Here is a 25,429-nt window from a genome sequence, read left to right on the forward strand (position 1 = left end):
CAGGAGGCTGGGTTCGGCAGAGCTCGGTTTGGTTCGGCTGGGATCGTAAAATTTGGTTTGGTTCGCTTTGGTTTGGCCAACCTCGTAAGGTTTGGTTGATCTCGGCTGTGTTCGGCTGAACGCGGCTACATTCGGTTCTGTTCAGTTAAACTCGCCTCGGTTCGGAAAACCTCGGCCTGATTTGTCTCTTGTGCTACACTCAGCTATTCGCTGCCTCTCGGCTACACCCGTTTAGATTCGGCCATTCGGCAGAGCTCGGCTCGGTTCGGCCGAGCTCAGCTAGATTCAGCTCACAGATTTCCTGAGGGCAGCTCATTCTACATGACACAAATTGCAGCCTCTAAAAGGCTTGCAGGTCTTTAAAGAAATATCATTTTAACTCAACTCTCGGGACAGAGCTGATGGCTCCTTTAGGACAAGAATATTTACATGTAGAAGCAAAATCCTCATTTGCATCTTGTTTTTATTTAACCGCCCCAAAATTCCATACATATCACAAGGAATGTGCAGTTCTGGTTTTCCCCTGCACACTGTTTGTACAAAGGACCTGGACGCAGCACACAGTCGTGATTCAATCAAATAAATCCTGGTTTACATTTCAAAGGTTCTTGCTCTGGCACTGCATGTTTGCAGGTCTGGACTGGCATGCTCAACTATCCTCATGGCCACATTCCAGAACAATGGATCAGACTTTGCAGAGAGTTCCCAATAAAACTCAGGTATAATCACTGAACAGAAAATCCTTTGGGCTTTAGTTCCATCTCTCACCTGTTCCAAGTGGAGGGAAGATGGGTTTTTGTCACACATCGCAGCAGCAGCGACATGGATCAGGGCTGTTTTTTATTTTTTTAATTAAGAAAAGGGTAATAAAAATAAACCAGGTCTGATATAAATGTCTTGAAGTGCCATTCAAGCTTTTTAAACCCAAGAAGACCGTCCTGATTCCTGAGCCTTCTATTCATACTGGTTTTGGTACCATGAAATCAACCAGGTAGGTCTATATGAGAACAGCTCAGGAGGCTTTCACGGCTCACAGTGATGAGGACAGAGCAGAGAAGAACGTTAAAGGTGAAGTGTTAGTCCCCTGAATTAATGCCCTGATGTAGCCAAATTTTTTTGCAAAGAGACATAACAGTTTTTTCCCCTTGTTTCTGAGTGTCTGAGTCATCCTGTAATTCATAGTCTGCACTAGTGCAGATCAATCTGACATGGGTAAGTAACATATCTGGCTCCTGTGCTCCAAGCCACATGTCTCCAATGTAAATGGAAGTCAGGAATATAGAAACAGCTGTGGAAAAAAGATGAGAGAAAAATCAGAACAGATATTCTTCTATTTCCCCACAGGATTAGCAAGCCAAGCTGCTTGGTACCTCCAGGACTATGTTTTAAAAGAGTTCCCTAGCTCTTTTCCCAGCTGGAAAATCTGCTACTCACAAGACGGAACAAACCAGTTTCCTGTTAAATAAAACAGTTGGAAATCCGACCTGTCAAATGCTCTCACTGACCAGCAATAGGGATCAGCATCCAGGCCCACGTGGAGTTGTTTTTTTTTTTTTTTCAGACTATTTTCCCTCTTGGAATTATATTTCTTTTACACCTTTTCTTTCATTTTAGTCCCTGAAAGGGAAGTTTCTTGGAGGGAGTGGGAGTGTTGTAGTGTAAGAAAACCTCACAGTGTGACCATGCTCTGTGCTGCCCACCCCTGCCCCCATCCCACCAAAGACACAGCTTCTGCTTTGGGAAGCCATGAGCCTGGGTGGATATGGGAGAACTAATTTAATGGATTAAAAAAGCCATGAAATTTCCTAGTTTCTCCCACCACTGCCTCCTAACATGAGTGATAAGAACAAGACAAGTCACCTGTCTTGTCCACATCCTCTTCCACCGTTGCTGATAGGCACAGAGATTTCACAAGCTCGTGGAAGGTGCTGGACAGGCCCTGAGCCTCCATGAGCTGGAGCATGATGCAACTGAGCCCACCGAGCTGCCTGGAGAGCCCAGCTGAGGTGCTGCTGGCCTGGCAGAGCCGGATGTAAAGCTTGAAGAGGTTGTTCCTCAGTGTCTCATCCCTGAGCATCTCCTGCACGGCCGCTGGGCGTGGTAGGACGTGGTTCCGCAGCCACCTCAGCACTAGTGACACGTCCTGCTCCCCGAGGGGGCTCTGCCCAGCCAGGGACCTCACCAGCCACTTAGTGACAAGATGAATGGATGCACAGGTGACAGCCACTGCCTCACCCCCAGGTTCACCGGCTCTGAGGGCCTCCCCTCCCTGTGTGGGGGGTGGTGCTGGGAAAACAGGGTCCCAATGGGCAAGTATGGAATTCAGATGTTCTCTGCATTTCTCCAGCTCAGACACTTCCATGTCTGCAGCATTATCATCTTCTTCCACCTCGTTCTTTTTCCGAGTGTGACGATACACATGAGATGAGGCTTGAGGTTTGTTCTTGTCTTTAATATTTTCTGTAAAAAGATAACCACCATCAAAACAAACATCATATACTCCAAAGGATTTTCCTAGAACAAAATTGTGCAAGCAAGGTGCTCTCCTGTGTTGATTCAGTCGTTAAAATGGCAAATACCAGCCTCATTTAGCAGCCTCATGGAGCCTGCACAGTTCAAAGGAGCTCTGGGAGCTCCCAGAGACTCCAGGCTGGAACCCTGTTCCAAACTGGATCGTGCAGCCTGGGGATGAGAGAAGCTCCTGAAGCCTGGAGCAACACAACCCACGCAGGCAGTAAGTTATACAGGCATCACTCCAAAAACCCTCTTCATGTCTTTCTGTGGAGTTTTAAAGGGTGAAAAAACTGTAGAAAAGCTAAAGCTTTTACAGAATCCCTTAAATACATGATACCTTCTTAACTGATACAGAACATTTAAACAAACCTACAGAAGCTTTAATATGCACCAAAAGCAGCAGCTGCTGCAGGAAACCAGCGTTGTTTTAAGACCTCCCACTCCCAAGTTCCTTGCATTTTTTGTTCACAAAGAGAACAAGAGAAGTCACACAAGTCCTGGGTTTTTTTCCTTTCTTTAAAACTGGTGACAACAAGAGACACCAACTATTAACTTTCACTTGCTTTACTTATTTATTGTTTTTACTTACACTTCTCTTTCACATCCCCATTCACAGCTTTGAGCACAAAGCCTCCAGGCACTGCTTCTTCTCTTAAGATTTCATTAAAAATACCCTTTTTCAAAGCCTGACTCAAGATTTGCTACTATGCTTCATTTTAAAGCTCTTTCCCTTCATAAACTGAGTTTCTCCAAAGCTTCCAAATTGTGTTAAGGTTCAAAATCACCACAAAGAAGAGCTGAAAAATGCCTTTCCATTTCCTTTCCTCCTCCCTCAAGGTACATCAGTCTGACAGAAGGTATTAGTACTACTTCCAGAGAAGTTTGCCGCATTTGAACTGCTGGTCTGTAACAGCTACAACAAAATATGCCTTCCTTGAAGTATTTCAGCACTTACTGAGCAATTCTTTGTTTTGGTACTTCTGAGCCAGGGCCTGCAGGTCCTCCTGCAGCTGCAGGTCTTTGCTGACAAGGCTCCACTTGTGCAGCAGCAGCAGCAGCTCCCTGCTGGACAGGACGCTGTCGTTGACCGTGAAACGCCTCATCTCCCTAAAAGCCTCCACAACAACAGCACGGTATTCCAGCACAGAGCTCAGGGTGCTGAACAACTCAGTCAGCTTGGCCAGATCTACAATAGTCCTGTCAAAGGAAAACACAAGTGCCATGCATGCAAATTCATCACTACAGCTCTTAATCCCTACTGTCAGAATGGCCAGGAATTAGGGATGAAGGACTTGACAGCAACTGTGCATCACATTTTACTTTATTCCCCGTGTATTCAAACACCTAAATTCTCCTGTCAAATAAATCTCACCCAAATTCACTACTCAACACACAAACTGAAGGTGAAAAAAGCCATCCATCTAGCAGAGATAAAGAAAGCCTCCTGGCCTTAATAAAGTTCAAACTGGACAGAGGATGAAATGCAAACCAACTAAAACAACAAACAAAACAAAGGACTTACCGAATATGTTTGACTAACGTGACCAAAACATACAGAAATTCATTTACAAGCTGAATAGGAAGAAGTTTCCTGTTCTCCTGGGATTGATTCTTGTTTTCTCTCTTGTCTCCTAAATTTGTTAGCCATAGAGTATGGAGTAAGGAAATAATTTTATTTATCAACTTGTTCTCCAGAAACCTGAAAAACAAAACAAAACAAAACCAAAAACAAAACAAAACAAAATTAAAAAAAAAAAAAAAAACCAAACCAAAAAAAGAAAAAAAGAAAACCACATTTGAAAGGCAGATCCTCACCAGCAGCTGGTCCATCTCCTACAGGGGACCATATTCTAGGGCACTTTTGGTGCACTTGCCTGGCCCTGTCAGGGCACTCTATGTTTGCAGAAGAGATTTTTTGTGAGGGAGAGGCAAGGGGAGGAGAAATGTTCTAGACAGCTCAAATCCATTACTGTGCCACTTCCTGTGCAGCAGGTCCTGTGACAGGATGGGAACTGAGGGTGCTTGAAATTTAAAAGCTAAGGACACCAGCACAAGGTGTCCTTTTGCTTTGTCAAGGAGGTGATTCCCAAATCACACAGCCCCCCCACCATCGTCCCTCCTACCACCACCTGAAAGCCTCTTGATTCTCTTCTCAAAAACACAAGGGACACCTCAGCGTTCAGCAAGTTCTGCCAGTGCAGCCCTCGGGGTGCCCCCGTCTCCAGGTCTGTCCCCCTTGCTTTCATCCTCAGCCACGTCATTCTTCAGCCGTGGACAGGAAATTGTCCCCATTTCTCCCGTACTTCCCTGGTTACCTTTTCTCTAAGCTGTGCAGGACCCATGAGAGGAGGCTGTGATCCTGTATCAGCTCATAGGCAGCTCTGGTGACACGGGCAGCACTTTGTAATATCTCCAGAATACGACTCTGAAACAGAAAATGCAACTTGTTCTTTCACAGCCAAGATCTGATTATCTAAAATAAAATGAGCAATTTGGCTGGTACCCGATCAACTTCCAGCTAAAATGAACACCGCCTGTTCTCAGCAACTCCAGAGAAGGAAAGACATTCTCCCTTCAACGCTTCACACCACAGGTGCTGCTCTTACAAGAAGTATTCAGGTAGCAAGACAATTTTCTCTTTTTGTCCGAGGTTTTGATACCTGAAATCCTCAGGGTGGATGCTCCCAAACCTGAGAGTTCCCGGCAGGCGAGTTTCCCTCCTGCCGAAGCACTGTGCAGGTGACAAACGTGCTGGCTGGGGAAATAGAGACCCCAAAAAGAAAAGGCCCCGACTGCAGGAGCAAAACCACGGCACCCCCGTGAGGCTCCACGACGGCAGGAACCGGTCCCAGTTTCAGGGGATAAGGATGGGACCGGTTTAGACACAAGCAAAATTATTTCTCCCTCCACAGATACACAAAACCAACAAGGAACAGATTTTCAAGAGGACCAAGGCAGAATCAGCTATTCCTTTCTGTTTGGTACTTGAGATCTCGAGGCCAATACAAGCTTTTGTGGTTTGGGGTATTTGTGAACTTTCTTTTTAAATTCTTACCTGGGAGCCCTCGTCACACAAAGGACTGTTGAAAAATGAGAGAATGATCTGGAAAATCCTCTGGTAGTCATAAAGCTCATAGCAATGTTTGTCACGCAGCCCTTCCCCAAGAAATCTGAGGATCCACTCACGCTCTGTTTTGTACTGGAAGCCACAAAGAAAAACACCACTGTCAGACATTCCGACATTTCCAAAGGATACCTGCTCCTAAGAGCACAAAACCCTGGTTCCTTCTGAATGCCAGCTCAAGGCTTACCACAGCTTGTTCTGGACTTCTCAATTTCCATTCCTATCAAATTTAATCACTAATATCCATTGGGAACAGTCAGTCTGCAGCCCAAACATGCAGTGGAAATGGAATTTTAGAAGTTGCTGTTTCTAAAATACTTCAGTTGAACTCAAAGTTACTAATCTAAACTCAAAGAGGAATTGTAGCTAGCCGGGGCAGAATATTCTGTTTCTTGTGCTCACAGAGCATACACAGCACAACTCATTGTGCGTTAGTATTAAGAAAACAACAAAAACCCCACAGAAAGAACATTTTTAATTCCAATATGAAACACAAGAAAGATGCTTCTAATTAACTACTTGTGGGAGAATGGGATTTCATTGCATTTTTATGGCTGTTTTTAATACATTTCTGAAGAATTACTGGATACCTAATATGGGACTCTTACCTCAAAATCAAAACTGTAGAAAAGTTGGAAAAAACCTGGTACCTTCCTCAGGTCCAAATACTGGTGTGACAGAAGGAATCTGTTTACCTTTACGTACATGTGCTCCTCTGTAAAGAGAAAAAGCTGGCATGGTGGAGGAGGGCACGCTCCCAATCCACAAGCACGGACGACAATTTGTGGAAGCTGCAGTCAGTGAGCGTGCAGCGCTCCGAGCTGGGAGAACAGCCCGGCAACTGCAGAAGGCCTTTGCTCTGAGGCGCGTTCCCATTGCTGCCCACCCTCCCCTTCTCTTGCCCAGGAGGAAAAGCTCAGGCAAGAGCGCACGAGCACAGAGCAGGTGAGGGGATCGACACTCCCCAAGCCTCTGTTTTTCATCCCAGCAGTGACACACGCAGCACGTTCCAGTACCTGGCTTCAGGATCTGCTGTGCCACACGAGCAACGTAGAGGGTCAGGGAGAAGGTGAACCTGAGGTTTGGCTGCCTGATTCCGTTCTGCACGGCATCCAAGAGATACAGCAACTGCAAGAGCCCAAGGAGAGAAGCCTGAAGCACAGCCCAAATGAATACAACAGGAGCATGAAGACATTGATCAGCTTCCAGGACATTTCATGGGCCATACAGATCAAGTATCAATTCCATCAGGATTTCCATTCCTACACACAAAATTCCCAAGAATTTCTAAAACATATTTTCCCCTTTCTCTGTCCATTAGTTATAACAGGAGGAAACACAAAGCAGTAGAGGAGAAACAATGGAGAGAGGATAAAAAGCTTCTTTTCACTGTCTTACCACATGCATGTAGGTGGATGAGCAAGGCAACATCTCTCCCACACACATCCCATGACCTACAAGGTCTCACCTGCCAAACTGGCAGTGGCTTACCTGGCTCTTCTCTCGAAAGCGAGCCCCTTCCAGATGGGAGCGGAAGGAAGCCAGGACAAAATATGCAGCCGCTCTCATGTTGGAGTCGTAGCTGCTCAGGGCAGCCACCGTGAGACCCAGGGCATTGACTTCCACAAACTTGTGACATGCCACCACACACTCTGTGAGGGGATGGAGGAAGAGAAACAGAAAGCACCCGGTAGGTTAGCACTGACACATCCCAGTGCATGTAACAGCACTAGAATCCTTAACATTTCTGGTCATGAGCACCCATTTCTGGCTCTAGCCCCAAAAATTATGACCTCAGTGCACAAAGACTCCTCCAGCTGACAAAGGGCTTCAGCAATTCACTCTGAACAGGAATTCTTTACCTGAGCTGAAATTCATGGGGCTGTTCTCATTTATGTGAGAGATGATCCTGCCCACCAGGCCATGCAAAGTTAGGGGTAAATTCTGTAAAGACATCTTTGTATCTGTTTCAGGGAAGCTGAGTACAAAGAACAACAAGAGGGAAAATTCATCTCTCCAGAGCATTACAGGGTGCCTGAAAAACTAGCACTAAAAAGCTCCTGTAACAGAAAGGATGGGAAAATAACACAAATAGCCCATAAACCACAGCAGTTGTCCCTGTACAGGCACAAGTGACTCTTGTGGTAAGGCCTGCTCTGAGCCAAGTATTCAGCTGTACCCCTGAGCCCTTCTAAGTAAAACAAAATCTAGCAGTGACCAGAAATCAGCCCAAGAGAAAACAGGAAACACACCCTTCAATGGTAGCATTTAGCTTTCACAGCATTTTGTCATCAGGATTTGGAATTTCTCCTTTAAGGGCTTGTGTTCTGTGTGTTTTGAAGGGTTGCTGCCATTTCCACTCACTAATGGCTAGAAATGACTTGGTGTGAACCTTCCACCTTACCTCCAGGAATGGAGCACAATGGCACCTCAGTGGTATTTTACCAGCTACAAATGCACCATAAGTTCAGCAATAATATTCATGTATTTTCTTGTCATTCACACTGAAGGTCAAGAGGAAGTTTCTAGAAACAAATATTCCTATTTAAGAAGGGGCTGCAATCCTACTGCCAAGCACCTACATTTGGTCCACTGATTTCCTCCCCTATCACTGCCCACATAGACTAGTGTCCTTGTAAATATGTACATATATGTACATGTGTGTATAAAACTACGTTTAAAAAATCACAGATTATTTCTGTCCCTGTACCAGCACCTGGGCTATTTTTCTCACCTTTTTCTCAACTACTAGAACTACTAAAACTCAATTTCATGCCTGGCAGTTTCTTACTGCCAGCTTTGCTGGTTATGGGCCAGGTAAAGCAGGGTCTCCACTTCCCCACCAGCCACTGCCATTTGTCCCAGGGCCACCACTCTGCTCTCCTTCAGGCTGCAGCTCTGGGGAACTGCTGATGCGCAGTAACCATTCACACTGTGGCACAGTGCTACAGAATGAAATCCAAGGTTCTCACTTCAGCAGTCCACAGGAAGATTTTTTTGGAAAACTTTCCTTCATTGAAAACATGCAGTGGTAATATTTTCCATCCTGCTGCCCCTGGAGAATGTATTCAATAACTGACATAAAATAACAAGCTCTTATTAGAAAAGCACCCCAGTTTAATTCTATGTCTGACATACAGCTTATTTAAAGGACCTTGAGAACCAGGATGGAAAAGCTTTCCATAAGACGCTTATCAGACCTAAAGATAGATAGAACTTGCTATCTGCCCAACCCCAGACTTACTTGTTCCTCAGCGAGCACTAAACACTGTGCAAGAAGTCCATGTTTATGTATTCTGATGGCACTATGCAGCCAGGACAAAGAGCAAATAAATAAAGAACTGGGAATTCCAAGAGCAGCTGACATGGTTTACAAGCACCATGGGACTGAGACTCATAAATCATTTGGGCCCTTTAAAAATGCCCCTCTTAGGACACAGACTCCTCACTCTGTGTGGAGAAGCTAAGAGGACTATTTTCTCCTCTCCTGGTTCAGATTCAGGACGGCCACTGTGTTTACAGCTCCACAAGAACATGATGTACAGCAATTCCCTCAACCTTGGTGCTTCCCACATCAGCAGCCACCAACTAAGCTGCAGTGCTGCTGGGGCTGCCACAGACACCAAATCCCTCCCTCCATGGGGTGGGTGGTGCTGGCAGAGTGTCCTTTCTCCAGCTATCAACATTAGGTTTGAAAGAACCAGCTGTCCATGCTCTTCTTCCCTGTGCACCTCAAAGGCCCAGCAATAACTGGATTGTCTAAGATCCCTCCAACTGCAAAATGCCTGATAGCTCTGGTACCTTTTCTCCTCAGAGGACTTAAAGACAGTTCTTTTCCTGCTGCCAGGATTACACAGAGCACTTCAAACCATAGCTAAGGACAGGCTAAGCACATCCAAACAGGTGCTGTACTTGCAGGGGTCTGGGTGAACAAAGGACTGTGAGAGTGATTTCACTGACAGACACTAACAGCCTGCCAATGGCTTCTAACATTATTGCTGTGGAAAGCCAAATCTAGCTGTAACTACAAGGTGCTTAACCATAACCAACACAGGGAGAGCTGGTTAGGAAATCCCTTAGGCTTCTTGTCTCCCTTTGACCTCTGAGGGCTCTCTCCAGGGACAGTGTGCCCATGGAACACAGCAGGGATGTGCACGTGCAAAGCCCAGTCATGTCAGACAAGAAACTTGCTGACAGTTCAGAGCACCAGCCTATTTGTGAAACACACTGGCCTCATGCCCATCTGTCTGGCGGAAAATAAGTTGGCTGAAGTTTCCCTGTTCTATAAGCACAGCCTGTAACAGGCCAGATCTCCAGCCAGTTCAGTCACAGCCCTCACAGTAGTTTGTTTCTTCCCTCTAAAGTCAGGCACAAATTCCTTGCAGTATTAGCTCTCGGATCAGGGATAACAGCGCTCCAGGTGCAGCTCCTGCAGCAGAGCAACCTGACACTGAATACCAAAGAGAAACACTCACTTTACCTGGTCTGGTCAGTTCACTGAAGAGCTGAAGTAGAAAACAAGGATCATAGAAGTCATCAAGGCTCTTCACAGTTTCATCTTTATATAGCGACTCTTGTATCCCCTGAAACCAAATCCAAACCAGTATTTGTAAGGAACAACACCAATTTCAAGCTTGGTTTCAAACTTCCACAACCACCTCATCCCACTATAAATCACTTGATACAATGCAACACAGGGTGAGACATGCTTGTGTTTAAACCCAGCTTTAGTATGAGTATATCCACAACTATTTCCCTGACCAGCATCAACAGCTACAGAAGCAATCCAGTAAACTGTAAGAAAGGCTGGAGAGTTCATTGCCAGTAGATCTGTGGGCTGTCCAATCCTGGTCTCACATACATGACAACCTTTGCAATGCACTATCACCCCTGCTGACAAGATGTGGCCCATATCTTGCAATTACTTTGAAAAGTGCTCCTGAAGAACACATTCCTCCTATGAATCGAAATTACTCTCCTGATGGAAACAAACTGCTGTGTATTACATGGCTGCAAGACATGAATGGCTCAAGGGTCTTCCTGCATATCCAAAGAAGAGTAACCATGGATAGGCTGAACCAAAAGCACCTGTGATGGCAGCAGCCGGCGATGCTGAGGGAACGACAGAATCGTCTTCATCATCTTCTCTCGATCCAGCAGACACAGGATCTCCTCCATACTTGGCTGCTGCCACAAGGACTTTCCCAGACTCTTGCAAGTCTTGTGATGCTCCACAGCGGCTGGACCCCACAGCAGGATCCTTAAACATTGTTAAAGGCAAACACATTAGGCAACAGAGCCAAAAGCAATTACAGGGGAGATCAATTAGTACCAAAATTTTGTCTTCACTTGTAGTTAGTACCCTGTGGGACTTGAACCTATAACTCGTTTACCTGGCAACACCTTTTCCATCCATCCCAAAGCTTTTCAAATTTAGTCTGAGTGTGTCTCACTCACTCTGCCCTCCCCTGTCCATCCAAGTCAGAACATACCCACTCAGAGGCACCTATGGATTTAAGCTGTAAGTGCAGGTAAGAATGACAGCAGCTGCATGAAGGGACAGGAATGCAGACCTGCCTCAGCTGCCTGAGCCAGTGCTCTTGCACTGCTGGAGGTATTTCTGCTCCTGCCTCCAGGACAGCAAAGAGCATGTGAGGAAAGCAGACCAAACCACAGTTGTTGGCAACAGACTTTCCTATGGACTTCCTGGGCACAGGAAAGGGAAAAGTCCACTAGTGACTTATGTTTCAGCCTCCCATCTGTCAGAAGATCCCTACAGTGAGTCCCAGTTATGGAGAGTGAGTGACTCCAGAAATGAGACATTCCCTCATCTAACCCACAGACACACAGAAGTCTGGGCAACATAAGAGAATTACAATAAGAATACGAAATATGTAGTAAAAGTGTTTCCAAAAGCAACTTTCATCTTTAGGTTTCACCTTGTTCACTGTCTCCTTCATTTAAAAATGAGACCCTGGAAAAATACCAGTTGTGAGACCACCTGTGTGTAGTTTGCCCAACCAAGTAAGGTGTTCAGCTTACCTGGAGTTTATAAGACTTTGATTATTCTTCTCATACAACTGAAGCAACAGCAGTATCTTCTGATCTAAAACCCAAGATTGAACCCAAAGTTAGTGACTTGTGGACACAAGAAGAAGATGCAGAAGGAAGTGCCTTTCCAGGCTGACACTCACCCACAGTGCTCAGCGTGGCCCCATAGGCTCCCAACAGCACTGGGAGGTGACTGCTCTCACACAGAGAGGGGCTGAGTTGCACAGTTGTCAGCAGAATGTCCACCAGCGCCTCTGGAACAAGCACAGCTTGAGCCCTGCAGCTCTCAGTCACACAGAGCACAAATTAACACCCCAAGACCCACTCCAAATGGATGCCCACACAGCAGTGGACGTTTTACATCAGCATCTATCTCTAGAGTTACCACAGACCATATCCCCAAGACACTAACGGGTGATTTTGATGCATTTAATTCAAGGGAACATCTCGAAACAGTATTCCCAAGCTGAACACAGAAGTCACTGAGCCAGATGAGGTCCCCAGGAACACACTAACTACTCTGCAGAAGCTTTCCATGTGTACACACCCGCTCTCTGGTTAAAGAGGAGTGCTGTACCCTATCCTTTACTCCTTCCTCCTCCAGGAGGGCATCTGGAATGAGCTCAGGAGTTGCACAGAGAACGGCAGACATCCCAGCAACCTCCCCAAGGACTCCAGAATTCACAGCAAAACACTTCTAAAGTCTGCACCCCAGCTGCAGTAAATATCAAAATGCTTCTGCACTGTGCGTTCCAGCAGGGCTCAGCACTGTGGGTGGTTTGTGAGCCACAGGAACTCTGGCCTGTGGGGTACAAAAATTATCCACCTTTGCTCTGTAACTAACTGAGAAGCAGAAAGTGTAAGTGATTGGGTTCCTCAAAAACAAAGAGGCTGTCTGTAGCACACTCAAGACTCGACTCCAGATTTCTCTACTCCCAGTATCTGAAAAGACCCTAGTTATGTGCAGGAATATGAAACCCATGTCAAAGCTGAAGAGCTCCCAAAGCACCAGCCTGAGTGAATGCACTCCTGACACTAAGCTTCTGGACTACTGCAGCTGGCCTCAAAGAATCCATCCTGCTGATCTACAGAAATACACTCTAAAGGAAAGACACATACATACAGCAAGCAGCAAAATCTATTCCTTATTTTTAATTTCACTAAATTGGTGACTTCACAAGAGCTTTTTTTCTCTTTTCAGATGTTTTAAAACTTGAAAGCTTGTTTACATGTTCCTCATCAATAAACAAAAAAATGGTTATCAACATGCTGCCCTGAAAATTTCCCCCCATTTTTCTTACACAGCTCCTTCAATCACTGAATCTCAAACCTCTGTACAATGGAGAAAAGTTGAGGTCTATGTAGAGTAAATGTGGTTCAAGGTCAGGCAGGATTTCAGTTGCCAGTGAAGAAGAAACAAAGCCAATCCTACACATGAACTAGCATCCAATCTATATTCCTCTGGAAGGATATTCCTCATGAAAGGTTGCAAAATGAAATACACATAATTTAAATTGTCATTTTTGATAAAACTTGGAAAATCAACTTTAAATCTCCCGTATCAACCTATTTTAAAACAGGTTTAAACATCACAGGACCTATGTGCACTTCAGTGATCTTACACTAACTGCCTCAAAGAAACCAAAAGAATAAATCCAAGACTTCAACTGGGTTAAAAATACCAGGAAAGCAAACAAACAAACAAAAACCCAAACCAAAATAAAAACACAAATCCACCTTTCCAGTAGTTTTAAGAACAGAAGTGTTTAAAACCAGCATAAAATGAATGTAACATTTGGATCCAAGCAGAGGTACAATTTAAATGCCAATATTCTGGAACTGTTAATAACTCTGCAAGTATTTACATGGGTGGGTGTGTTACTGGATGGAGAGAATATAATGCAAGAAAGACAAGATCAACTGTATTTAGTATGGGAAGAATATGATTAAAAAATACCTCTTGTCTGGATGTTCATGCCATCTTCTTCTCTTGACCTCAGGATGGCTGACAAAAATAGAGAGTGCTGTGTGACCATCATGTGAAGTTTGGAGAGCTTGACTAAGCTCTGACTAAGTGAGGATTCTTTCTTGTATAGTAACTGGATGGCAATGTTCAGGACCTTCAGAAATGCTTCATCTCTGTAACGGTACCTTTGGGAGAAGGATCACAGAGAAGTCAGATCGTAACCAAACCCAAGGAAACCTGCTTGAAATTAAAAGTTGTTTAAGAAATGAGAACTTGGCAAAGAAAATGAACTTAGTAAAAGCAAACCAAATTAAAATGAAAACACTTACTTGAGCCCTGTCTTCACAAGGTTGCACCAGTCATCTGGGTCCACATCTCCAACCACACACTGCATGCAGCAAGTAAAAACAGGTGTTGGTTTACATTTGGCACATGGAGCTTCTACAGCATTTTTTGTTCAAGGGACACACTAAGAACACGCAAGCCAAACACTCATGTGGGACGATCAGAGGGTGACAGGGAAAAAAGCTCTTGGACACAACAATCCTAATTCCTGGTTCAAAGGAAACTTGTTGGTCTGGGAGCAGGGGTTGTATGGAATTAAAAAGCAAGCTGGGCTGTAGGTTCCAAAAACCCAGTGGCTCAAAACTCTTCAAAATCCTAAAGTGTGAAAGGAATCACAACTTGACAAGTCAAAGCAAGAGACTGGGTACCAGGTTTTTGTGAGGTTTAGCTAACCAAGCTTTGCACGTGGCACACGGGGTGGCTGGGGCAGGTGTTCCTTACAACTGATGTGCCCTGAGGAGCTGGGAACCACAACAACCCAATCAGTCTGGAGAAGACTGACAGCTGCACATCCCAAGAGTCCTGGGAATGCAGGTGCCAACCTCGCCGGGCTGGAAACACCCACAGGATGGGATGGACATTGTGAGGTGGCCCCAGGGCCTGCAGAGTCAGCCAGGTCCTACAAGGGAGTCTCAGCAAAAGCCATGAGAGGGCAAAGGCATTCACTGCTCAGAGACCTTCAGTGTTACGTGTCACAGGGATCCATGTTCACTGAACTCAAACCAAGGGAACAGTGCAGAGGGAGTGACCAAGTAGTGTTTTTCAAAGTCTGGATTTCTATTTATGAACAACGAGATTTTTGCCCCAGACTTCAGATGGCATGGCAGGTGGGTCTTGGCAGAAGTATTTCTATCACCTTCTTTTAATTAAAAAAAAAAAAAAAAAAAAATTCCACTGGTAACCTTTGATTTCTTACCCCTAAATACCTCAAACTCCTATCTTCAAAGGGGATTCTTACCAGAAAGTCAACGTAGAACTGCTTCATATAAAGGATTATCAGGCCTCTGCAAAAGCTATTAAAAGTCCATGGAAACCAGAATGCATAAAACAGGAAATCAAGCCCAATCTGTATTTACAAAATCTAGAACTGCCCAATCACACATATACATACAGTCCCACTGTGGCAAAGGAGATAAGAAGTCTCACCAATAATTCCTCTAGCCTCAGCAGCATGGACCTCTCCACTTCTTGCTTGCTTTCATCTTTACTGCTGCTGTACATGGTAACTAACCCCTTTATGCAGGCTGACAAGAGATGTCTCCTCCAGGAATGCAGCTCCTCTGAGTTTTTCAGCACTGTGGATATGGCATCTGCCACGGCCCAGCTGCAGAGAGATAGTTGTTGATTTTTTTATTAATATTTTAACTTGGTTTTGTATATGTTAAAGATGTCTTGGTGCCAAAGTGCAAAGCAACAGATTCTCTGAGAAGAGGATGCTGTTACTGCTCCCATTCCTATCACAGTGCTTCCCAGGACAAACTGAGCCCTGGGGGAGGCACACACAAGCTGCCCACCTCCCTTCATTCCCTGCTCGCTCCAGAGCAGCAGGAAGGCAGTCCATTAGGTTGTGCAGCCCTTTGCTTTCCAAAGGTGGCAACAACTTTGAAAGAATTTGCAGTTTCACAGTGGCCTCATGCGATGCTCCGGTGTCCTGAATCCCAGCACAGAGCTCCTTCCACAGGGCCTTCCTCAGGACACGTGTGACAGCCGAGACAACTGTTGGGAGAGCAGAAGGCACAGGTTCCACCACCTGCAGCTGTTAAACAACAACACACTAATCCCACATCAGTTTCTAATCCAGGCCCAGACTACTCAATTTCTAGGAAATGATGCTACAGCAGCTGCTAATCTGTTACAGAGAAGTGCTACAGAGGCTCACTTCTTTACCCATCCTCTACTTCCCAGGGTGCTGACAAGGCCTTATCACTGCCTGACCTTGTAGGTAGAGCTACAGCCCCAGTCAGCCTTTGCTACTGACATTTCTGGGCAATAAGAGAAATTAAAGTGATCCTGTTCTACCCAGTTGAATCCTAACTCACCATTTTGCTGGTAGAGATTTAACACACTTGTCCATAGATGTAACGCTGCTGTGGGGTTGGAAAGTTCTGGACTGCCAGCTCAGGAGGGCATTACTGAAGCCAGCCCACAGCTGGAGATTTGTTTTAGAATAAATTTTTGGATTCTGTAAAAGTGAAAGCTCAGGTTCTGCAAAAACCATCTGGCCGTGGCATTGCACACTCCAGACTCTTCTATCCGTGCCTGAGCAAAAGGTTTTACCTCCTGTACTAAACCAAGAGAAGCACAATGACAGATTTTCACATGCACTAAGCACTAAATAAGGGCTTCAAAAGAGAAATCTGGGCAGCAATAACTGCGAGAGCACTTGGCTTCAGTCTAACAGCCAACCCTCAGAACAGCTCTTCACCTGTACTGCTGCAGAGGTACTTCCAAGACAGTCATTAGAGGTCAGACATCTAAGTTTTATCACCTTTATCTATTGTGTAAATATTCCAGCAGAACCTAAACAGGGAATCTGGCCTCCTGAATCACAAGCAGGGCTCAGCAGTGCCTTTACCTGTGGAAGGTCGGCTGAAACCATACTGGTCTCTGCACTGCAAATACACATTAATGAGTGGAAGAAAGCTCTCCATGTGTTTCCTGAGGTACTTCCCAGTGACACTGCTCAGACACCAGAGCTCAAACTGCAGCAAGTGAGTCCTGGAGTTCTGGATCAGCACGCCCACAATGGCCAGGGAGGTGTGTGAGCACTGGGCAAGGCAGTGAGCCTGAACCTCGACACCAACTGCAAGAGCAAGGACTGGCTCACTTTGGAGAGCCTGAAGGAAAATTTCCTGCAAATCTTTGCTGGCTGATGCTGACATCAATATCCCCAAAGCTTTAATATGCTCTGTGGATAGCAGAAATTCTCCTTGCTGGGGATGCCTTTGGTAGCTGTCTGTAAGGAGCTGCACCAAAATTTGTCCATAGAGGTTTAACTGTTTCCCTTTTTTAGGGGATTTTTCAGATTTCTGATCAGTCAAGCTCATCTCAGGAAGTTGCAGCATGGTTAGAGTGATCTCCTTCAGCTGAGTTGCAGTCATGTACATGTGCAGCTCCTCCAGAGCCTGCAGCTGGTGAGACTTCCTGGGACAGATCTGGCTTCTGTCCTTCCCCACAGTCTGCAGCTCTTCCAGGACACTTTTTGTGATAGCTTCGAAATACTTGGCCAATACGTGTCTGTGGTCCGTTGTGATGCTCTGCACGATGGGGGCACCTGTTTTCAGCAGCTGGCGCACCCCGGAATTGAGGTGAGCTGACAGGAGCTTCACAGTGACAGGGTTCAAACCAGGCTGAGGAATAGAGCGCAGCTCCAAGGCCAGGAACCAGCTCTCCAGCGTAGGATGTCTGAAAATCAAGGTGAGCATATCCTCCAGTGTCTGTAACAAACAGAGGTAACAGTATCAATGAATGGATAATCACAGTGCAGGGTTAAAAAAAACCCTCGTTCATCTGCCTATTTTCCACAGCTTGTCAATTACAATTATTGAACATGAAATTGTCTACTAGCTGGCCAGAGGATAAAAAATATTAATGAATTACAAGCACATAAATATCATTCTCCCAACATTTATGCTGTTATACTGAACATTCTAAATATGTCTAAGCTCATCTCCAGAGGAAAACTGAATATTCTAGGGTTCATCAACACATTCTAATCTCCACAAATTCACAGAACAGATAAAAGAGGGGGAAAAATTCATTCCTCAAGTACATAATTTTCACAACAAGGCTTTACACAGGGCTGAGGGAATACATTTTTTCTGCAAAGGTGATCTCTTTCAGGACCTCTCCTGACTGTGTTCCAGCTCAGGGGTGAGACTGCGGGTGATGCAGCTGGGTCACATCTCCAGACAGTAGTTTTGCAACTGCTGGACCACATGCTCTATGATCCTAAATTCTCCTCCAAGACCTTAACAGCAGCTCTCTGTTCAGCAAAAATATTCCCTAGAGAATCAATCAAATCAAAGTTTACTAATAGGTGCCTCGGTATCAAGGGATTTGGTACCTTGTCATTTGAAGACACTTCTGTCATCAGAGACTCCTCATCCATAAAGAGATCCGACTCAGCCTGATGCTCTTCCTGCTTCTGTTGATGATCCGGCTTTATTTGATTGCCCCGGCACAACAAGATGCTCAGAATGTCCACATAGAAGTCAACCAGTTGAGGACCCAAAGTTTTACCAACCTATGAAAATAAAGGCATCTTGGAAGTGAAGAAAAGAGAATGGGAGCAGAAGGGTAATTATCCAACAGGAATAGGAGTTAACTAACAACTACTAAGATTACAACCTCTCCTTGGGGAAGGAACCACTAACCTATTTAGAAACTTGATTCTAAGAGAAGTCTCAGGTTGCCAAATAAAATACTGATAGTTTTTCATTTATACTGTGACATTTGGAGTTACACAGGCCAGTGGATTTTACTCTCTGGAAAGGCTTCTCAGGGAGATCCATGAGCTGGATTAAAATCTTAAGTTTATTTGCACTCACACTGATCAGTAAGGTAACCCATGCAAAGTAAATCCAACACTCTTCAATAATCAGGACAACTGACATTTGTTTACAAATTAGGTGCAGTTTTGTATGGTGCTGTGTAGCCTCAGAGCAAGTAGAGAAAAAAGAGCTACAGAACTGGAACCCAAGTTTTAACAGCCAAGTTATTTGTACCTTCTACCATAAAATAAACCAAACATAACCACAACATTATTACAATATTGCTCTTACACTGCTGAAGTTCTCCACTGTGGATTTCAGGTACAGCAGCACGTGCTTTACTCCCAACAAAAGCTGGTCAGGTGGGAGGCAGGAAGCCAAGTCTCTCAATTTTGTCTGAACACCATCTTCCAGTAAGGTATTGCTTCCTCTCTCATAGGCTCCCTTCAGCAAAGTGGTAAATACAGAATCCAGTGCCACAGTAGGTTCTTTGCTTACCTCCTTGTGGTTTTTAAACTGTTTAAAGCGAAAAAAAAAAGCATAAGAGAAAAACAGTGATGAGTATGAAACAAAAAGCTCTTCAGCCACTTTTTTTTTTGAGATGAACTCTGAGCTGAAGCTCTAGGAGCACAAGTGTGCAGTCCTGCTAGAACAGAGCTGTCCAGCAGTGTCCCCAGCGAAATCTGTAGCGTTCACTGCTGAACTGAGAAAAACCCACCAAACTCAGCCCAGGGGCCTGTGATCCTCCACCCACCCAGGGGGAACTCCAGGCACTGTAAACAGAGGTCACAGCATACACCAGGCTCTGCTATGCGTGGTGAGGTATGAGCCCTGAGCCCTGGTATCACCTCCCAAACACCACAAAGACCTCTTGTATCATCAGAGAAAAGCCCTGGAGCAAATGGGTGTCCCAACGTGATCAACAAGAAATGAAGAATCAGCTCAATAAAAATGCTCTTTCTGATAGAAATGTAACCTCTATAAACTGTGAGGTTTTTATAAGAATGCTGGCTCAAGAATTCAGTGACTTCAGGTATTCCATACCACAGTTTCCTGGGACTGCTTGGGGATCCAGAGTTTATAGTATCGGTTAAACTGGTAGAGCTGAGGATACTTAGCAACTTTCAGGGACTCAAGATCTTTGTCATAGAGCTGGAACATCAAGCAGAGAGCAAGGGGTTCTCTCTGAGAGTGCAGGAGGTCAGTGAAAACAGCAACAAGGTACTCCACAATGTGTGCTCCTGGAAAAGCAAAAATAAATTAAACTATTGACATGAGCACAGACACTGGGGCAACCTTCCTTACTTTGGGCCTCGGCAGCAGCCCACAGAGCATCATGCAGAAAAGTACTGAATAAGATCAAAAACTGTTTGTAGTGACCTAGACAAGTGTTCCTGACCACTGAGGTACCTGAAAAATCCTCCACACATCAGTTCTTCCTGAAGCAAATAATCCACCTTCACTGTGTTGTGCTAAACATGCCTGTCTTTTAACAGGAAGAGAGCTCTGCCAAGCACCACCTCAGAGAAGAACTGATTTGTACTTGGGGGGCACACACCCAGTTAACGTGTACAAGTTAAACAGAATTTTCTTTCAGAACTGGGACTTCCAGTACACCCCAGGTGCTACTCGACTGCCAAATACACACAGAGGGCTTAGTGAGGTGCTGTGGGCTTGGCCAATCCTGCTCCAAGGCCACCTGATCCCTCTGTGATTTTAACACTTTCCTCAAGGAGCTGGTAGAACTTTGCAGTAGTTGCCCCCAGAGCTTAATTTCTGAAGTTTTCTTTGGAAAATTCATCCATTTCCTACTTAACAATGCAGTCCTCTCTCCCTGATCTCGGGAAGAGCTGCCTACAGGCATGGAAACCACCATCCTCTCCTGATCTCCACACTCTGTCCTTAAAACACTGTGTTACTGAAGCCAACGACTTCCAGACCAAGACTGTCCCTGCAGGGACAGTGTCTCTTCCCTTTAGGGTCAGGGAAAAAGGGCAGAAGCACCTACAGAGCCTCAATGCCTCTCTTGAGCATGAAACACCATGAATCTGCACCTCCTTCTGCTTGCAGGGAAGATAATAAAATGTCTCAAGGTAAAAAATGATAAGATGGGTAAGAAATTATTAAAAATGGGTAAAAATGATGCCACTTTCACTCCACTGGTAGAAATGACACATAAAACCAAAAAAGAAATCTGTACCTGTTCCATTTTCAGACTGCAGCAACAGTATATTCCTGGCTTCTAATGCAGCAGGGACAACAGCACTGAAGGGAAATGTTTGGATAACCATGTCTTCATTTAAAGAGAACCCAATTTCTTCATCTAAGCCATCACTGCCCTCAATCAGAACATCCACCATATCCAGGACATCTAGTAAGTGAAGGAAAAAATGTAAGCAGAGGATCCAGACTAACTGGAGAAACAACAGAGGTAGAATGCAACATTCCAGGAACACAAGGTATCTTTTTAGTTCCTTAAAAAAAACAAAACAAAACAAAACAAAACAAAACAAACAAACAAAAAAACCACCAAAAACAAACAAACAAAAAAACCACCAAAAACAAAAACAAAAAAAAACCAAACCAAACCAAAACAAAAAAAAAAAAAAAACCCAAAAAAACCCAAAACAAAACAAAAAAACAAACACCAAAAAAACCCCCCCAAAAAACAACAAAAAACAAAAACAAAAAAAAAACAACAGAAAGGCACATTTGTCAGGCAATACAATGTTAAGTGCAACACAAAAATCACAGCTGTACTTCACTCTGCCTTTCAATGCTGCCGTCCAGCACAGGGTGCCCAGAGAAGCTGTGGCTGCCCCTGGATCCCTGGAAGTGTCTAAAGTCAGGCTGAATGGGGCTTGGAGCATCCTGGGCAACTGGAAAGTGTCCCTGCCCATGGCAGGGGTTGGAACTGGATGAGCTTTAAAAAAAGGTGCCTTCCCATCCAAACCTTTCTGGGATTCCATGATTCTATGAACAGCTCCAGGCAAAAGGACTAAATTTCCATTTTAGTTCCAAAATGCTGCTGCAAGAGCATGAAGAGAGATTTCAAGTACTGTTAAAGTGGCACAACCACATCAAAATTTATGTCTGGGGGTAAAGTGGTAACTTTGCAGTTCCAGCTTCTGATACCAAGTACACATGGAGGGCTGAATCCTGGAGGTCCTTACATAACAGGATTTCTATAGTTATCCATCCCCAGTTTGCTGCTTAGGGCTAGAAAATGTAGCCCCAAGTTGTGGAATTCTGTTGTTGAGGGGTTACCACATACCATCAATGTGAGAGACGGGGATGCTGATGTTATCAGAGTCCTGTTTAAACATAGCAACCTGGAGCATGCTGGCTTCCTGAACCAGGTCTGCTGCCTTGTCTGTGTAGGGATAGGGCTTTGTCATCAGCTTCAGCAGGATCTGTCAGCAAAGGTGGAGAGAAAAGTAAGTGCACCAGCTATCAAGTGTAGGGGAACCATGTGTTGCTAAGAAAGACCATGTGCTAAAAGTGTTGGAAGCTGGGCGGGTTTTAGGAGGACAACTTCCATATTATTTCTGCAGGATTCTGTCTATGGTTCCTGCTCTACAGGGGACACTGATGGAAAAAATAAAAGTCCACTGCAATTTGGCATCTAGATTGCTACCACAGACTGAGTCCCTGGGGAGACCGCACTGGAAATGAAGAACTGGGCATTCAACATCCTGAAGAGTAAACAGGAAGCATCAGCTTTCCTTGTAGAAGATCACAATTTACTGAAATCTGATAATTTTGGCACCTAAAGAGGAGATAAAAGCTATCCACACATACAACACTCTACCTTTATACCAACAATGCCATAATAACAACTGATCTTTTTGGATTTAATTTTCCTACAAATTATTTTGCTGCCCCTCCCATTGAAGACAAGAATGATGCCACCTCTGTATAAAGAATCCCAAACAATGCTTTTCTCAGAATTCATTCAGTGGTCTTTGACAGGTTTCTCAACAATAGCAATAAAATCTCTAGTTTCCACTAACACTATTCTTTGCATCGTTTATCTAGCTAATTTGAACACTGTTACCCTTTCCAAAAACTGAATCACTGCTTCCTTTTGGTCTTCTTTTGTATTATCCAAGTGTTCCAGCCAAACTGAAAGTTCCTTCCATGTGTACTCAAATACTCCACTGTCACGTAAAACCTGTCCAGGAAACAAAGGGGGAGGTGTGTAAATAAACCTCAAAACACCTAAAATACAAAACCCCAAGAGATACAGATCTTTTTGTATAGTAACTTCATGATTCCTTCTTTTGGGAAAGAAAAGAAGAAGAGCAGGTTGATGAAAAGAAGTAGCTGTCACTCTCCTCACCCCCTCAGTTCAAGAGGCCTTATTCCCACTCAGTAGGAGGACTTTGACCGCATAGTGGACAATAAAAATCATACTTCTATAATTTCTGGAAAGCAGGTTATACTGCTTTGAGAGGGTTGTACATCTTTATATCATCACAGGCAGAAAAAATAAAAGCGCCTTAAAAATACCCTGTAGGGAAGATTTAGAAAACTACTGATCTAACATAAAGGAAAATCACTGCTAAATTAAACCTAAATCAGGCTACTTGTACATAAAACAATTAGGCAGATGGATAAACAGTCAGGTAAATGAGCAGTGGGTTGTGACCACAGCAAGGTCCAGAGAGAAGTGCAAGTTGCAGGGGATGGTGAGGTAGACCCAGATATACCACAACCAAGAGACAGGCTTTGACATATCTAGAAATTTTCCCCACTTTCCTGCTCTCTAAATTCAGGCCCTGACCTCAGGCACCCAAACTAGCAACTTGGTGACCCTGTGCTCCAGCTCTACAAGCAAGAAAGGAGAAGGGAGGAGAGGAAGAATCGTAGTGACACCATGGTTAAACTCCCTGCCCCTAACTGTCAACAAGAGAGGAAACCTTGCCCAGCTTCCTGACTCTGGCACCCACATTAAACAACTGCAATTACACAGGATGAATCTGTGCCCTTGCTCCTTTCCACACACAAAATAAAAGGAAGCTATCACAACTCATTTGTTCTACATTTACTCTGTGTACAACACCAGCAACTCTAAAAATAACTGTTGCTTACATGACTCTGACAGGGTAATTCATTTAAATAAAGAAAAAATGAAGGAAAAAGGATTCATTTTAATATAATTGACTATTTTTGGCAGAGTCTTGGAATAGAAATGCACTTGCAGATCTGACAGAAACAGGCAGGAACAGAATGTGAAATCCAAAAACACGCCTTCAGTTACATAGCACTGCACAGAAAAATAACTCCGTACCATCTATTTTTAGCAGCCTTTCTGCTGACATAACTGCCCTAACTTCCCTGCTCCTGCATTCCCTTCAGAGAGAATGCAATGGACTGAAGTGGAAAGTAGACACAAGTAAGGCAGTCCATGTTCCCACTTGGCAAAAGAAATCCAAAACCATCAGAAAAACGGCTCATTTTGAGCAGGTTTTGGTTCAGACATTCATGACTGGGAGACCAAGAGAACCTGCCTTTAAACCCTTGCAAGGGTCAAGGGCAACTAAACCCTAATTCAATCACTGTAACTTTGGTCTGGTGGACTGAATATTAAAATGGCACTCGCTGATTTGAGCTAAGTGCAAAGATTCAATGCACAAAGCTGGGTACAAATTGGTGTGCCATGAGTACTGCAGGACACTGCACGAAGAGCCCTGTCCAGGGCCAGTACAGCTTCCTGGATTTTCTCTTGGCAGGACAACTTGGTTAGGGTTGTATTTATTCCTAATAAATAAAGACATCTCTACTCCTACTCAAATAACTAAAAGACGTCCTCTTTTAATAAGGTGCTAAAAACAACAGCCTCTGGTGTCTTGTGGACTTGTAGTTGACCTTTTTTTCTGGAAAGTCAAATAACTAATTTAAATGTACAGAAGGGGATTTTAATTTATTTTTAAGACAGAAAGTACTCCTGGCATCAAAGCTTTTATCAGACAGTAACAGAGAGGACTGTTCTGCAGGACCAGAGCAAACTATCTAAACTTATGCTAGGCTGGAATGCTGAAGTACAGATTAAATAAACAATGATAAAAAATAAAACTCAAAAGTAATCTCTTCTTGAACAATGTCAAGACCTTTGCAGGCACAAGCTACATTAATTTATTACAATGCCAGAATTAATTCAGCCTGGGGGGCAGGGGGCAAACATTAAAGACATTTTCCTTATTCTTTCATCAACTGCTGCAGGGAAGTCAGTTCACAGCATTTATTTCCATAAAATATTTTGTTAATAGCCAGTTATCTGACAGCAAATTCCAACAAGAGTCACGAGAAACAGGAAAGGAGACTCTGTGGCCACACAACCATGCAGTAAAGGTATCTGCTTTAAGAAAAAATTTTACAATCCTGAAATTTCAGACCAGTGGGATATAGTGAATATCCTGATATTTCAATTCAAATGCTTACCTTGATGATTAACTTTTTGGTGGAAATTTTCAGATGAGAATGGGCACTTGTAACAAACATTTTCATCAGTAAATAGAAGACTGATTTTTCACGAGATATCTTCTCTGTCTCAGAGATGTCCTACAAGAAAAATATATTAAAATTCCTCTGCTACTGCAACACTGTACAGGACTATGTTGCATTGAGACTGATATGTAAGGTAAGTATGTTATTTTATAGACCTGCCCAAAAGTCCAAGGCCAGGAACAAATGGGATCATTTACACTACTCTGCATTTAACGAGCCAGGATCACTGCACTTATGTGTAAAATGTTTTCTGGAAAGTGGAAGAAGACAGTAGTAACAGAAACCCCAACTACTACAAGGACCTAAGACAAAGCCACCTCCCTCATCAATCATATTTTACTCCCCAGTCATTCCATGTGTATCCCTGTTACAACACTCCATGTGTGTCTCTGCTTCTCCTCAAAGCCAGATCCACAGGTCCACTCC

At 44.1% G+C, this 25,429-nt stretch overlaps 1 protein-coding gene across 2 annotated transcripts in view; it reads right to left on the bottom strand.

Annotated features, from left to right (window-relative positions):
- Positions 1-443: 443 nt before the first annotated feature.
- The window catches only part of URB1 (URB1 ribosome biogenesis homolog), a 42,892-nt gene continuing 17,906 nt past the window's right edge, over positions 444-25,429 (bottom strand). Inside the window, exons 15-39 of one of the 2 annotated variants that reach the window (XM_053970502.1) lie at positions 24,938-25,057; positions 22,551-22,667; positions 21,768-21,906; positions 20,694-20,864; positions 19,538-19,734; positions 18,785-19,009; positions 18,067-18,246; positions 16,576-17,437; positions 15,515-15,716; positions 15,147-15,324; positions 13,985-14,043; positions 13,647-13,840; positions 11,833-11,943; positions 11,681-11,744; positions 10,727-10,898; positions 10,119-10,221; positions 7,130-7,290; positions 6,655-6,766; positions 6,247-6,353; positions 5,570-5,713; positions 4,830-4,939; positions 4,037-4,213; positions 3,470-3,711; positions 1,861-2,460; positions 444-1,288 (exon numbers count right to left, since the gene is read on the bottom strand). In XM_053970502.1, the coding sequence (XP_053826477.1) occupies positions 1,077-1,288; positions 1,861-2,460; positions 3,470-3,711; positions 4,037-4,213; positions 4,830-4,939; positions 5,570-5,713; positions 6,247-6,353; positions 6,655-6,766; positions 7,130-7,290; positions 10,119-10,221; positions 10,727-10,898; positions 11,681-11,744; positions 11,833-11,943; positions 13,647-13,840; positions 13,985-14,043; positions 15,147-15,324; positions 15,515-15,716; positions 16,576-17,437; positions 18,067-18,246; positions 18,785-19,009; positions 19,538-19,734; positions 20,694-20,864; positions 21,768-21,906; positions 22,551-22,667; positions 24,938-25,057 (4,959 nt within the window). In that variant the 3' untranslated portion in view covers positions 444-1,076. Of the gene's footprint in view, positions 1,289-1,860; positions 2,461-3,469; positions 3,712-4,036; positions 4,214-4,310; positions 4,510-4,829; positions 4,940-5,569; positions 5,714-6,246; positions 6,354-6,654; positions 6,767-7,129; positions 7,291-10,118; positions 10,222-10,726; positions 10,899-11,680; positions 11,745-11,832; positions 11,944-13,646; positions 13,841-13,984; positions 14,044-15,146; positions 15,325-15,514; positions 15,717-16,575; positions 17,438-18,066; positions 18,247-18,784; positions 19,010-19,537; positions 19,735-20,693; positions 20,865-21,767; positions 21,907-22,550; positions 22,668-24,937; positions 25,058-25,429 lie in introns of those variants that run through there. The other variant, XM_053970504.1, reaches the window with a different exon arrangement.

The sequence above is a fragment of the Vidua macroura genome, chromosome 2 (assembly GCF_024509145.1).
Source record: "Vidua macroura isolate BioBank_ID:100142 chromosome 2, ASM2450914v1, whole genome shotgun sequence".
Lineage (NCBI taxonomy): Eukaryota > Metazoa > Chordata > Aves > Passeriformes > Viduidae > Vidua > Vidua macroura.